Genomic DNA, 15126 nt, shown 5'->3' with positions numbered 1-15126 from the left:
TCATGATTCGCTACCAACTTCGCGATTGAGCAGATGCACAGAGTTACTGCCGGTGGTGACTCGGGACTAGGCTTACAATTAAGTTGCTGCCGGCCGTCACAGATGAGCGGACAAGTCCCCATTTGAAGTTGTCTCCGAATGTTGAAAGTTCTGCCAGAAACGCGGCAGCAGAGAAAGCTTGAGAAAATAGCCGCGTCTTTCAGCATGATGCTCTCAGTGACCGGGAGACCCCGTCGACGGAGATGAGGCAGTCGTCTTTGCCGTCTCCGCCGTTCATGAGATGGGATGTTGCGATGGAACGGTAGCAGCCATTACGGTGAAAGTAGATCGGGCTGTCTCCAGTTTTTCCGCGCCGTGTACAAATATATCAATACGAAGGTCGTTGGGAGGGGAAACGTGCTTCTTCCGTGACCATGTCCGGACGTCGTCCCGACTGAGCGATACCTTATCTAGACCAAGATATACTATCTTATCTTATCCAGTGCGAGTTGCAGATCCATGGCAGAGAGGCTCTGTGTACAGGGTCGTCGGGAGACAAGTCCAATCAGTGCTGACAGCAACAAGACGAGGCCGAGATTGTTTTCCGGCATGGGGGCCGGGTGGGGATATTCTTCGGTCCGTCGTTGCCACAAACACTGTCGTGCATACGTCTCCGCTACGTGAAGGGTGCCTTCGGACCCCGGGCCTTGACAATGGTAACCTCGCGGTGATGGGATTTCGAATTTTCCAGGATGTTGTCGGCCGCCGACGATAAATGGCAGGCATGAGCAGAGGCTACACCGTCAAAGACTCGGCCCGCGGAGCTTGCATCCCCACAGAGGCACCGACAAAGCAAGGAAGCCTTCCACCCAGCCGAAGAGCAGGCGATGCTCGACAGACATGAGCCGCGCTGACACGCAACCACTGCCGTCTGCAATCTGTGGGTCTAGTTCATCGACCTTGTGAGCCGGTTGGAGCTACGCGCGTTGGTGTGAAAACGTCAAAAATCGCCAGATATCTCAATCTGGTATAGGGAGATGCCATGGGGGGGCGTGAGGCCGGAAGTCAAAGTACGTGCGGTCTGGTGTGAGATTGGTAGCATGCCCAAGGTGAATGGTACTACCTAGACTTTGGTGTCGTGCCGTGGTACGTTGTCAATTTCACAACAGTGCGTCGATAACCCACTTCTGCCTCTCATCTGCAACTTTGTTACCGACATCGACTCGAGCCTTCGTATTCCGGATATCCAGGCTATGCCTATGTATGTAGAGACTCTGCGGAATGGAGACGCACCCCTCCTCTCTCGCTTCTCCTCCATAAGGCGAGCATGGCTTCGAGGTCGAGCGGTCTCTGCAAGACTCTCCACTTGCTGTCAGGCTTTTTTTGGGTTGACCCCGGCGCAAGCATCCCTCATAATACCCCTTCTAGTCGATAGTTGCGAGCATGGGACAAGGAGACTTTGCCCGTCGGGTACCTGTCAGAAAGGACTTGGAACCACCATGATTCGCCCAAATTCCGATTGATGCGATCATCCAGCTTTGGCAGCCGCCGTGCAGGGAGCTGACAAGGGCAAGGGACAGGGAGATCAGATGAGGAATTTGGGGTTGTGGTGTGGGGAGTAGGCCGGATGGCGCTTTGATCATTTCGAAGTCTGGTGTGAAACCTGAGGGTGGGTATGTCGACGAACGCTTTGACGGTGACTCCTGGCTCTCCGGCAGGGGAGAGCAGCAGCTCAAGAGCTGCAACGAAACATGAGTGTGAAGAAGGTCAATGGTTGCCAAGGAAGCCAGAGTGCAACGAGCGACGCCCGCACTCAACGGGGAAGATCGAGGCGATGGCGAGGTGCAAGTATTACTGGTTTTCTTTCAGGTGCTGGATATCATGGTGTGCGTTCTTGAAAAGAAGATGGAGGGGCTTGCTTAGTTACTGTTTGCAGGGCGCTCCCCCATTGGTGGGTGCAAGATCGTCGAACGTATTCCGTCGTCCCCGAGGACCCATCTATGTATCTTGGGTTGGTGGCTCTTCTCGAGTGGGAATTGTGGCTGTTAACCGGAAGCAAGCTCGATGAAGAACATGTCCATTGACTGGGAAAACAACGGCTTCGCCGCTTCGCCGTACGTTCCGATTGCTAGTGTACTGTCAAGCTCCTGACCCGTCAGCCTTCCCTGCTTCACGTTACGTTGGGCAACAGACAAGGATCCATGGCCTCGAAAGACTGACCTTCGGGTAGCCCTGAATTTCGGTAGGACGCCTTGTATAAAACGCTGTCGCACATCAGGCACGGGATCTGCTGGCCTGCCCCAAGGTCGAGCTCGGAGCTGGGCAGGACGGGCGTTCAGTGTTTCTGCGAGAAACCAGTCGGAAGGTCGGAACTTTTCTGCTTCCCTGCTGCGTCATTGTTTGTCTTGGACGCCTTCGATGCTTCTCTATTAGCTATCCGTACGGATACTCTCTATCTCTCCTGTGTGTCCGTACCGGTCCAAACCACGCCCCTAGTCCAGCCGAGTGTAAATCGATCACATAATGCGTCGAGAGCTGTTGCCGGTTTGGCCCGCTTCGCAATTGCTAGTGGGATAACAATGTATTGTTCCACCAAAGTCGGCATATTCCAAGACCATCGCTGTCATGGGGTGAGACATGCTCGAGCTCGTGGGCTAGTAGCCACAGCGTCCTAGGAGGTACGGATGCTCTGTACATTACGAGGCGTGGCTACCTGAGGAGAAGAAAAGAAGCAGGGTCATCATCTGTCAAATCCCATACGCCCCTCCCTTGGACGATGATTCTGCACGCCTGGATCTGGAACCAGACTTTTTAAGATTTTGGCAGGCCAGCCCGAAGCTCGGCAATCCGTATGCGGCTGGCGTCCGTCTCTCTGGTACGACGTGACCTGTTGCAATTGTCCCCACGCAAGCCAGCAACCGTCCCATAAAGCTGGTGTTGTCTGTGTGCGGTCGGATAGGCACTAAAAAAATGGACGAGGGCCTTGCATTTGCGTGGATGCCACAATAGCAAGCAATGCCCTGGGTCAATCATTGAGTTGATGGCGCGTCCTGCCGCTTTGTGCCCTTCTCCATCGTCGCTTTGTGCCCCTCTTGGGAATGTCTAGTGATTTCCGTTCTTCTACCCGTACGGAGTACACCTGCTCATCTCCGATCTGTCCCAGATGAGATCGGCTTGCATCATGAACAGCATACCCTGGCAGAAGTTGTTCACTGACGTTGACCGCATCAAATCGAAGGGAACATACGTTGTCCTCCCAGACACCATCCAGAATAGGGAGGTTAAGTCGAGATGTCAAAAGAACTTCGGAGCTCTACCAGTGCGGTCCATGAGGTTATTGGATGCGGATTCGAATTTCAACCCTCGACAAAGGTTCTCTCGTTTTGTGTCGTCATAGCGTTACCGGCGTCAGGGGCGTTGAGGACGATTGGACTCGTTCAGTTGGTACGGTGCACGCCAACTCTTCCGTAGGCGACCGGAGTGACATTTCCAAAAGAACGCCTGAGGGGCAGGCTTTCGTGGAGTGGGGGTCTAGCAAGCCACTGATCACTGATCCGATCATCCACGAGCACAGTCCCAATGTCTCAGACATGTTGTAACTTGTATCCCTAAGGATTGTCAGGTATGCTCATCTGTCAAGCTCTCAAGCGATATCAGAGTCAGACAGTCAGCCCAGGTGGGTGGCTGAAGGATGTTGAGTTCTTTCGACCTTGACGCCTTGTCGTGGCGCCCAGTAGTAGGAACCGCGGCTCCGCCCTCCGGCTTCCGTTGACAACGCACTCCACTTTCCGCGAGACCTTTCATCTGCATCTGCGGTCTATTCATACGGAGTAGAGGACTAAAGTTGGCATGTTGGCTGACCTGCCAGATTATTTGTCTGAGGTCCAGTGCCCATGTATTCGTGTCCCGAGCCGCATGGTGTGCATGTTGACGAGGTGGACCTCACAGGGCAAGCCGGGGTCAGCTTCCGAGTACCGTTCCATCAGACACCGCTGTAAATAGACGTTTGGTGATGCGATTGTTAACACAGAAGTGGCCTTAACAGACAGAGATATAGTGCAGGCAAGGGCGTCAAATGAGTTGATGTGGGCCACTGGAATACTGGGTGCGCCAGAAACCATGGCATGGGTCGATCTTGGTTCAGTGGTTGCAAAGTGTCGATAGCACAATCCAATAATTGGCATGTTATTGCATTGAGGATTGCGCCCGAGGGCCAGATATTGGCATGAGCTTTCGAGCATCTCTGTCGCAGACGGACGGTCCCTGCGGGGTGTCACATCGTAGACACGGCGATTGAGACGACAAAGACTGCCCGCTTTCGACTCTACTGATCGTTTTGCCAGCTCGTACTTTCTGTTCAGGACGCTCCAAAGGGGATAGCCGGTGTCACGATCTTGCTTTCGTCCACATTTGGCATCGTACTCCCATTGCGGTCTCCATGGCATTTGGTATCGGGCTGTTGACCTGGCACATGAAGCCTGCATGGTGTTGCACTCAACCATGTCCGGACCTGGCTCCGGTGTGCTGTACCAAGGGAACGTCCGATGGACAGGTAGGGTGTCTTGATGCTAGTAGCACCAGCTATAACGCCGTGGCAATGACTATCCTTTCACAGCGGCTCCAATATTATCGGTACCAGTGCGAGAATGGCTGCGTTGGGTGTTTGACCTTCTTGGCCAACATCGTCTGGGGACTAATAAACGTTATGGAATGCCGACAGGTACGTCGTCCCAGGGAATTCTACCTTGCGACTTGGTCGTAGAAGACCGCTGGATTTCTCAAAGGGCCCGCGCCAAAGGTGCATGTTGGGCTGGTGTTACCAGAGAGGCCTTGTTAGAGCAGAGCTAATGATGAGATCGAGTCGCCCATGCTCTGGCTGGTTTCCGTCTTCAAGGTATCTCAGCTATGGCACAGCTAATGCAAACAGCCCAGGCGAGCAGGGCCAGGTCGTAACAGAGCAAAGCAGAAGTGTGAAAGATTGAGCGACGTTATGAGGCCCGAGGTCCAATCTCCTGCAATGAATGCAGTGTAACCGTGTATGCCCGGGATCGCACTGGGCGAATGGTGGTCAGTAGCAGTCTGAGCCTCCGGAAAAGCCACCTCTGGGAGAAAGCGACGTCGATTGGAGGCAGCAAGTAGCCACCTATCTGTCAATACTATCTGGTGGTACGGGTGGCGTGTCCGTGACAGGGAAGATTGAATGCCACCCTCTTAGTACCAAAAGGAAAGCAGATGTGTGTGACGATGGAGTGTGAGGTGCCGTAACAGGTTGACTTGGTTCGTAGACAAGAACCAGAACAAGGCCAATGACAAAAAGTGTGAGTGGGTGCTGGCAGGTGGGCTGGTGGTGCTTTGACCGCGAAACGACGAAAAGAGCCGACGTGGATTCGGGCCTGCTGCGACTGACTCTATCCGTGAAGGTGACGGGACGGAAGAGGGTAAACAACGAGTAAGCCAGCACCAAAGGCGTCAGTCAGAAGAGGGCCGGCGACGGGGGACGGGAGACGGGGTCCGGGGGCGTCGGTATACCGTCTTGGTGTGGGCGTCTCTCAATCGAGATGTTGATGTGTGGAGAGGCCAGGCGTTGCGCGGAACATGTTGGGCATAAAGAAGGGAAGTGAGTCTGTATGCCAGGGGCACGGCTACAGTCTTTTCCCCTAAATTATTCATATATTGGTGAAGCAAAGCGTGAATTGGCTGGTATTTCTTTCTTACGGCAATCGGAGCCTGATGCGATTCGAGCGCTTTCAGCCCAGTGAGATGCTAGTTCGCTCGGCATGATAATAAGGTGGAGGAGGAGAAGGAAAGCGATCTAAGGACAAGACAAACTCTGATGAGGGGGTTCTGGAAACCAGGGGGGAAGAAGAAAGAGGTGGTGTGTATGAGCGTGTTTGCTGTGGCCTCTTGTGCTTCGGATTGAGGTTGAGTAGAGTATCGAGTGTTGAGTCGAGCGTCAGGTCGTGTCGGCACATGGATTCATCATTCATGGGGAGCAACACTGCAACAGGCACGGGGCCAATCTAAAGGGAAGGTGCCCTACATGGGTCTGCTCCTTCTGGATGGACCATTACCTTGACCAGGGCCCTGTATCACGAAGTACGTACTCCGCACCTAGCTTACACCTTACACCTTGGCCTTGACCTTGGCTTGACTGGGTGATTGGGTACAAGCCACGAGGGCCAAGTACCAGAGAAAGAGCAGTGGGCGCTGTCTTACCTCATCTGTGTGCCATCTATGTGTGCAATGCTTTCCGCGTGGTCCTTTACCGAGGGCAGTCGCGCCTTCTCATGCGCCTGCACCTCGGACTGGGTTCAGATCGCAGGCTGGGGGACACAACGCGGCAACTGCCCATGGCTGAGAGATTCCTTGGTGCGAACTCATGCCTTGGTTGAGCATCAAGCCCAAACGGAGCCAACAGCAATGATGGCCATTGCAGCATTGTAACATCGAAAAAAGAAGGTAAGGGCGGGGCAATATGTTTCCGTTTCTTTGCTTTTCAACTTCATGTTTTCTCCCCATGGACCTCATTGACTCGACGTATTAACCCCTCAAGAGCTCTTCATCCCCGGGGGGCAGCAGCCAAGAAATGCACCCATGTTTGGAGGGTTGCATGAGGGAGAAACGTCGGGACTCAAGCATAGAGCTCGTAGCACTGCACTGCCATTGTACCATTACCATACAGGTCAACAATGGAACTTACAAGCACGTCCCCCAACAGCTGTGGCAGCTGGAAGTCACCGCTTCAGTCTCGCAGATGATATTTCGGTGTGAAATACCTGGCCATACCTTGTACTTGATGGCTGACCCTGGCGCGAGAGCTTGTCACATATAGGAATACACCTACAGATACATCCCCTTCCTTACCTTACCTACCTTACTAGGCAGATCACACATTAAGAGCTTATAGCTTGCCATCACTGATCAGTACCAAGATTTTCTGCATATAATGTCTGGGGCGTCCAGTGAGAGACATGCGGGCACGGGGCTGAAGAAGGGAAAAGAGCAAGGGGGTGGAGAAGAAGAAAGCGGATGAAGATGGAGATGAAGAAGAAGATGATGATGATGATGGGTGATCCTCCTGAAGGTCCAAGGCCTACAGGTACTCTCCAAACACAAGGCGAGGAAGGAAAACTGCCTGCATAGTTTGGGACGGGAAAAGGAAAGCATGGTGAGGAGGTACCTTTTGCGCCCACCTTCTTCTTTCCTCGTTCCTCCCATGCCAACGATAAGTAATTTGTCGGCAATCAGGTAAGGTACCTTACCTACGGTACCTACCTTACCTTACCTACCTTACTGTCTGAGTGCCTTCTGATGATGATAATAATTCAGTCACCTATGATACCCAGAGAAAGCACCTGAGCTAAGGAAGTACCTCAAGGAATCTAAGGTCGGCATGGAAGACAGGCACGATCCGGAATGCCTTCCCTTCCTTCACCGGGCTTACCTTCCCGTCTTCTCGACGAGCCTGCTGCCCGGTCTGCACCTTCCCGGTGTTCCTCCCCCCTCCAACTGCACCTGCCCACCTGCCTCCCGCACCCGCACCCAAGGTAAGGTAAGGTCGCACCTGCACATTGCACATCCCGTCGACTCCACACCCACCTCCAGCTCCTTCCTATCGACATCCGTTCTGCAGTTTCTGCAGTGTGCAGCTACCTCGCGCTACTGCTGCAGAGCACGGCCTTGCCACTGACAATTTTCTCTCCTTTTTCTGCATCTTCATCATCGTCTTCCCTCCCAAATCGTGCCAATTTACGGATACCTTACCTTACCTTCTCAAGGTAGGGATGCATACGGAGCACACTTTCATGAATCCTTGAGATTGAGAGGCTCAGAGCAGCTGGCCCATGCCCGCGTCTGCCCAGTCACGCCACTGCCCACATCCATTCATATCGAATCTTGCTTCCTAGTATACGGAGTACTGCATTTCAATTCGTCTGTCCGCTGCATATCCTACCAACAGGGGCCTGACGCCGCACGCCCGCCATCTCTTCATCCCTCCTTCATATCATGAGCTGATCCAGGCTTCGGATTCTTGTCTCCTCTTGACTCTGGCCCTGTCTCCGGTCTCTTCCCGAATCGCTTCACTCAGCCGACTACCACCACCATCCCACCCATTCTCCAAGGTGTACGGATAGACTCAGGTCGTCTGTCACTCACCTCTCTCGGCACGGCTTCTTTTTCGTCTTCGCTTCGCTTCATCATGCTGGTCTCGGCCGTGCTAGGCCTGACATAACACCCCCAAGACGTTGCACTTCGGATCAACTCAAAAGACGTTTCGCTCCAAAACGGGCATGCCCGAGACGCTTTACCGTTCCTTTGCCGATATGTTGACGATACCCTGGGTCCCATCTTCAGCTCTAGACATCGGAAGCCGACTGCCACCCTATGCTCCCACCTTGGGCCACTGCTGCCGCCGCCATTCGGCGCCGGCCATGGCAATAGCGGCGCCCATCATGTCGTCTAGGTGTCGTCTACTATAGTAGAGTTTGGACACCGCTTCCATAAGCCACAAAGGAAGGGTGTTACTATAGACGTACCAGCCAACTCTGTGTCGTACGCCGACTTCGCCGACGTTGTTCTCTAATATCGTCTCGCCTACTCTCTGCCGCAACTGCACAACCCGCTAATATCGACCATCTCAACATTTGCGTGCCTTGAAGCAAATCATCCACACCCCTTGTACGGTACTTCGACTGGCTGGACTCGACATCAGATCCTCAGCAACTCTCTGCTATTGATCTTGCAACAACCACGCCTGCACCCGCGCCATCAATGTCACGCCCTACTTTCTTGCGTCCCTCCACGTTCCCCAACGGCCCCCCACGGCAATTACCCTTTCGCCTTCAGGCCAATTCGTCCATGCTTTCGGGACCGAATTTGTCACGATTCTTTAGTGATGTTGAAAGACACCTACGGGCAGCCAAATGCCGCGTCTCAATATCTCTCCAAATACATTGCATACATACGTCGGTCATCACATTCGCTACTCGCTTCAAAGCGCTTCGAATCATCATCGCCGAGCCAACGTCACTTATAGCCTGTCCTTGTTCAGTAGGTATTCTCTTTTCTGTCACTTGCCTTTTGCGCCGAAAAGCAAATTGGGGCTGGCCTTCGGAGTAGTGGTGAGTGGATGGATGACTCTGAGCCGCAGAGGTGTTCCGAGGTGGAGGCGGAGACACAGCTCACCCTTCGCTCGCTAGCCCAGCCCTCGGTGCCTGTGTCTCGGTCTGTTGGGACAAAGACATCCCGCCCTGACACCTCCCGCGAAGAGAGACCAGCTTGGTCAGGTCGGTGCGTTTTACAGGGATTCATGCAATGGGACTACAGACAATACGTGCTTCCAGTACTACAGAGGACCTTGGCCGTCGAGCGACGGCTTCTCCGTCTTTTGGAGCCAAGTGCTTGTGGTGGTCTTTGTGCTGCTACGCATTGTATCCTCCATTTGTTCCGTATGCACTACCGACAACAGAGCATGGCTGATTTGGGTCACTTAACGACCCGACGTCTGTTCTCGTGGCTCGCGAAGCCCAACCATGTTACAGCAGACGTCGGCAGTGGTCATCTCCCACGTCTTCTAGCCTCTCCGCGGGCGGGGTTGATACCACAGGCGATCCACGGACAATTGACGCCCGCCAGCCTGCACATCCCGTCTGAAGGATATTTCCCACGCCCTTGTTGTCAGCGCAGGACATATCGATGATCCCATCCACTGGTCAAGAGTAGCAACAGGCGGTGGATGCACATCCATATTCCAACGACCGCAACAGTGAATATCACTTGCCAGTTACACCAAGACCAACCTCCGAGCCACAATGCCATAATGTCAGCTCTCACCATTCCCGGCATGCCGTACGAATCAATCAATAAAACCAAGGCTGACCCAGACCTGTTCCAGTCCCTTTGCCCTTCTGGGTGGGCTTCAGAACCTCGATTGTGTCGGTCTTGGTACTTGGAGCCCACCCGTCCCTGCACAGTCCCATCCAGTTCTCCCCACTCTCGTCAGAGGGCGTGGCGATAGCAGATTTACCTTGCAGATGCCACGAGGTGTGCAGTTATGACCAGGGGTCCAGATACCTCCCTCTCATGTATCCCTCTCTCGTCCCCATGCCCCCGTCCACTGTCAAAGCCCTCCATCGCCTGATGGGGGAATTTCCCACCTGTACCCACTGTCACAGACCTGGACCTTGCGAGGCGGAGAGACCTCAACCCTGGACCTCGTCGTCCGTCCGTCCTAACGACCGTTTTTTTGTTTTTTTCTCTCGATGCAAGCGCTTCCGTCATGGCTCAGACATGGACAGGGTAGCTCAAATCCGTTCACAGTTTGTGTAAAACCAAAGCTTTGCGCCTTGCTTCTCCTTTCTCGCAAGGTACCTACCCTACCGCACGCCCTGGCCCTGTGCTCTCGTCTCACTCATATATATCCCATCGGGCCTCGACCAACCACACGTACACACCTTTTTGACAACCAGCCTTCGGTGCCCGAATACAAAACCAGTCTTGACCTCCTATGCTCCCTCAACCTCACTGTATACTCTTCGTTACATGCCCGGCCTGTCATCTCTTCTTCTCTCCTCCGTCTGTTCAACTTCGGACTTTGTCACGACTACATACTAGTATAGCCTGACGCACACATTTTACTCCCGCCATAAGCTATGCTTAGACAGTGACCGCGCACTTCACACTTGGCCACCGACTTCGAAACTATCTACAACTCTGTCTGTAGCATATCAACGGACATAAATTCCAACAATAAACGTAGGTGAAGCTTCCTCAGGGCCAATAATCTAGAGTACTGACGTTCGGAACAGTTTTTCGCCTGGTTGCCCATCATGTGCGACTTTACTAAGAACTACTACATTTACACCTCATGTATCGACCCGGGTGCACACTTCTTCAGAACTTCAGTCGATGGCAACCGGAGTCGTGCCTGTGGCAGTGGTCCACACGAACGATATATCGTAGTCCCAGGCCACTGCCCCTTGTGCAGTGGTTAAAGTGTGACTCCTCGACGAGACGTTTATGTCAACTTACCTCACTTGGGAGGCCCACGATTTGAATCTACAGCAGAAAACTTGAGTCTGCTGCTTCTCACTCTCACCGTATATCAACCGACGCACCCTCCCTGATGTCACTCTCACCACTTTGGCCTGCTGTGTGCCACGCGGATGTCATAAAACTGGAAAGCTCTACGATCTGGCACCGAAATACGCCTACTTATCTTCTACGCCTAATTCGATTCGGGACATGGAGAGGTACAGGAAGTACAACCAGTCAGCTGCTTTGCCCAATGGGGCGGATCCGAAGCACAGCCGGTGGGCTATCGACGTATTTTGGGGTTTCGAGATGGAGCGACACCAACACATGCCAGGACCGGTGCAGTGGGATTGTGGAGGGAAGCTGGACTGAGAGTGATGTCGGCACATGCCAGTCTCTCGCAAAACACGGCGACACCCTGAGTCGACTCCAGAGTGGGGAGACTGGAAGGGAGGCTCCATGAGGAGACAGGGGAAAAGCAAAAGCAGAATCACAGCAAGCGAGCACAGCACAGCACAGCATTTGTAGCCCATTCTCCTTGGTCTATTTCTTTGGTTTCCTACATTTCTTTTCCTATTTCTTTTCTCTTTTTTCGCCTCATTTGTTTTCTATATTTCATTGGGAGGTCAACATATCGGCATATTCAGCACAGTAGACTGTGTATCCTCGGTTGCGGTCTGATCTGATCTGTGGCGTTTTCGTATTTTCTTTCCCCCCTTCTCTGGGCATTGGGAACTGGCGCACAAACATTGGGAAGAAGTATTTGGGAGAAACAAAGTGGACGGACGGGGCAGAGAAGATCTAAGTTGATGGTAGAGAATACTGTCTGTACACACACAATGCTGCTACATGAAGCATGGAATGAAGAGAAAACCAATGGTACCACAGTTTGTGGTGACCAAGCATGTGTCACAACCTGATCTCGTCCCAGCCGAATGTTTCTCTTTCTGTCGTGCGATGCCGTCAACTATTGAAGTGTCAACCTGACAGCCATGCGCCTCTTCCTTCACCACGGCATAGCTGATCACCACGTATTTGGTCATCATCATTCCATTGCGCACAGAACTAAAGTCCCCACCCTCCTTGGCCGATACAGAGTGAAGCTGACTTATTTGACAGCGCTATTGCGTGCTATACACACACTCACACGGGCCGCTACCGGTGTAGGATGCGTTCGTTGGCTGGAGCATGGAGGGGGTTCGTCATGAGATCCTGCAAGCTACTCCATACTTGCTGAGCTGAAATGCCAAATACCTACAGTCGTTGTTCCCTCATCACATCGCCCGGTGCGGACCGGGCGCCGGGCTGCGGCGGGTTCGAGGGTAAAAGAAGCGACGCAGGCATCCGCGCGCGCGCGCGCGCCCACCGCACAAAAAAAAGCTAAGGGTGTATAGCAGAGCCGCGATATACCCTCTCCACAAACAATGGTTTCTTCTTTTCTTTTTTGCTTCATGCGAGCCGCTGTTGCCCTGCTTGGTCCCCATGTTTCTGGCCTGTTTTGAGCACCCCTCGCTTCCCACTTTTGCACTTTGTTGGCTCTATAACCCCTCATCTGTTGTCTCTCGTGGATCTTCGTGGGCGGCACGAATGCCAATAGATGCCATGTTTTGCAGGCTGACTGGGTTGCAGAAGCTATGGATCATCTCTGGCCCCAGCTCAACCTCTCCCATGCTCCCATGAAGCAAGTGATGATTCGCAGAGTTCTCTGAACACGTAGATATAGCTCGGCGATCGTGTCCATAGCTCCCGCGGACGATAAGGCGACAGACAGAGTGGTGTCAGCATCCATGTACGGGTCGTTGATGGCTTGCAGCCCCCCGGGTGGAGACGGCTACCGCGCCCTCCTTGACTGGGTGTCTATGTCCCATAATATCTGTAATTCCTCATGCAGTCAGACGCTTTGATACACACAAAAGGAGGATTGCTCGCTAAGCTTCGTGTCGTACGGGTGCTCCCTCGACTGCTACATGGCCCCCGCCCTCCACTCCGGTCTGCTCTTGTGATAGTGTCGGAGCCTTATTTACGTTATCCGTGGTAGGATCGCAATGGTCTCAGCACCATGCCTTGAGGCAATGCGAGACTGTGTGCATACAGGAAGCTCGATCAGCTGGCGATGTGGCCATTCCGGTGTGGAGATACTGCATACGGTCGTGTCGAGGAGGCGTTTTAAGGCATGAGGTTCTGTGCTTGAATACTATGCGAAGTGGGCAACTCAGCGTAACTTCGCTGACCAGTAAGAAACTTCTCAAACCCATCTTGAGCTCGCTCCCTCGCCACGAGCACTCTTCGCCAGCTATACGCGCCACACTTCATACTTCGAGGAGGACCGACTCTTCGGTATCCCGTCATTCTCATGGCAAGTCCGGACCCTTCGCGGGCGCCATTTTGCAGATCAACCACGCAGGTGACTCAGCCTGTCATCCAGCTTGACTGTAAGATTGTGTTTGTTCCGCCGTGGGGCTTCTAGGTTTGGTCAATTCTTAGGAAGTCGCTGAAATCCTAAACGGCGGTAAAGCTCCTTCAAAGTCGATCAGTTCCGCAAAGAGATACAATACGATACGCCGCACTGAGTCGTACGAGAAAGTCTCTGTTAGTGCTAGATGTCGATCAAGTACACCGACTCGTCGTGCCTCAAGTCTAATAAGCATGCATCGTGACGTCGGCTTCGAGATTCAACGGACGGGGGTTCAATTGTGGAAGGCAGCGGGTCGGACTGGGTCTAAGTTTGACAGAGAGACCTGGGGAGACACGCTACGCGAGCCCTCACGAGCAGTATTTGCGCCGAATGTGGCATCTGGAGCTCCATGCCAATCTCTTGTTCAAGCCCCGACCCTGCTCATGACCCTCCAGGTACGAGTTTGAATACATAGAACGACACATTGTCCAAGTCGGTTATTCAAACAATGTTACATCTGGTGGGCTATGTTCAGTGTGTTCTGGGCCGGTCCGTGGTCTCGGGACCGAAAGGGCGGCCGCTAGCATTTGTGATGTGAAGCAAAGTCCCAAAACGGCGCCGTCTCCGGGTCCGCAAGCGACGTCGCATTGCCGATACGGTATAGTGGTCTGATGCTGCTGCCCTACGCAACTGTCCATGGGCGTCCCTGGGCTTGCATTTGATCGACCCGGCTCTCCGGACCCGTTGCTGGCAACCACCCCGGCGACACGTTGCGAAGGTTCCCGTTTACCCCGAGGCCAATGGCCGACGGAGGGTGCCGATTCCATGTCGGGGTTGCTGGTCGTTTAACCCAGTGGGATATCGTATGTTGCTGTCGCACCAGCCGAGTTGAGCGGGTCAAGAAGTTCAGCCAACACCCCGTCCTTGCCCCCCGAAACCTTCTTCTGCCATCTGGCCATTTCTGCCGTTTTGCCTTTGGAAGAACCCTTGTTGTCCGCTTTGGCCCTTCTGGCGGGGGAAAAACCTAGGAAGTGATTTGAGGGCGACATTGTCCCCCCATTTATCTCAATTTGCCGTGGAGACTCGGTGCCGGGGTAAACTGCCGGCCTTATCCTAGGTGTCTCCGCCGCCTTGTCATCCCCTCGTCCTGGCACTGAGCCGATCACGACGGTTCGCACCTGTCAAAACGGTGTAGTGGAGGCTGCGGTAGGACACTTGCTCGTATGATGCTAGCGAGTCAGCCGAATGATGTCAGGTCGGGATGTTTGCGCCGGATGGTTGCGATTTCTTCTTCCAGAATTAGTAGCCGGGATCGTGGTGAAGGTCGGCCGATGGCACCATGCCGACAACCTCCCCCGCAAACTTTCGGCAACGGCCCAAGGGGCAAAGAACCATCAGGAACTCAGGAAGTCAATAAGCCGACCTCCTCGGGTTTCTAGGTCGGCCGGCGCACGTTCGGTTTCGCAACGTGCGCTCCAAGGACCGGCCGCCCACCATCCAGGCCCCAGGATGTGCTAGGAGCCGCTGCTCCGGGCTTCGGACCTTAATTAGACGGGGTCAGTGCCTAGAGGGGGCTGCTGTGTCGAGGATCAAAGAAGACGGTTGTATTTTTCTTCAGTGGTGAATGGTCAGCAAGCCCCTTACCCAGAACCAGGGTACCGGGTGCCACATCGGACCCAGAGTAAATGTCAGAGTTAGTGAACCTCCGCTTTGCTACA

At 53.6% G+C, this 15126-nt stretch overlaps 5 protein-coding genes across 5 annotated transcripts; 2 read left to right on the top strand and 3 right to left on the bottom strand.

Annotated features, from left to right (window-relative positions):
- Nucleotides 1-3370: 3370 nt before the first annotated feature.
- CCOS01_15931 (uncharacterized protein) lies at nt 3371-3804 on the bottom strand (the record flags this gene model as incomplete). Its single annotated transcript, XM_060464069.1, has 2 exons — nt 3371-3579; nt 3612-3804. The coding sequence occupies 2 exons, from the start codon at nt 3802-3804 to the stop codon at nt 3371-3373; spliced, it is 402 nt and encodes a 133-aa protein (XP_060305450.1).
- Nucleotides 3805-3848: 44 nt separating this feature from the next.
- On the bottom strand, nt 3849-4481 carry CCOS01_15930 (uncharacterized protein; the record flags this gene model as incomplete). Its single annotated transcript, XM_060464068.1, has 1 exon — nt 3849-4481. The coding sequence occupies one exon, from the start codon at nt 4479-4481 to the stop codon at nt 3849-3851; it is 633 nt and encodes a 210-aa protein (XP_060305449.1).
- A 2527-nt stretch (nt 4482-7008) lies between these two features.
- Nucleotides 7009-8114, top strand: CCOS01_15929 (uncharacterized protein; the record flags this gene model as incomplete). Its single annotated transcript, XM_060464067.1, has 3 exons — nt 7009-7078; nt 7326-7531; nt 7887-8114. 3 exons carry the CDS (start codon nt 7009-7011, stop codon nt 8112-8114), a joined length of 504 nt encoding a protein of 167 aa, XP_060305448.1.
- A 2694-nt stretch (nt 8115-10808) lies between these two features.
- On the top strand, nt 10809-10973 carry CCOS01_15928 (uncharacterized protein; the record flags this gene model as incomplete). The annotated part of the gene is made up of 1 exon (XM_060464066.1): nt 10809-10973. The coding sequence occupies one exon, from the start codon at nt 10809-10811 to the stop codon at nt 10971-10973; it is 165 nt and encodes a 54-aa protein (XP_060305447.1).
- A 216-nt stretch (nt 10974-11189) lies between these two features.
- Nucleotides 11190-11546, bottom strand: CCOS01_15927 (uncharacterized protein; the record flags this gene model as incomplete). Its single annotated transcript, XM_060464065.1, has 1 exon — nt 11190-11546. The coding sequence occupies one exon, from the start codon at nt 11544-11546 to the stop codon at nt 11190-11192; it is 357 nt and encodes a 118-aa protein (XP_060305446.1).
- Between the last annotated feature and the right edge of the window lie 3580 nt (nt 11547-15126).

The sequence above is a fragment of the Colletotrichum costaricense genome (assembly GCF_030867565.1).
Source record: "Colletotrichum costaricense strain IMI 309622 chromosome Unknown Scaffold_26.1, whole genome shotgun sequence".
NCBI classification, from domain to species: domain Eukaryota; kingdom Fungi; phylum Ascomycota; class Sordariomycetes; order Glomerellales; family Glomerellaceae; genus Colletotrichum; species Colletotrichum costaricense.
Note: the sequence above shows the minus strand (reverse complement) of the source record. Positions and strands in the feature narration are given on the sequence as shown.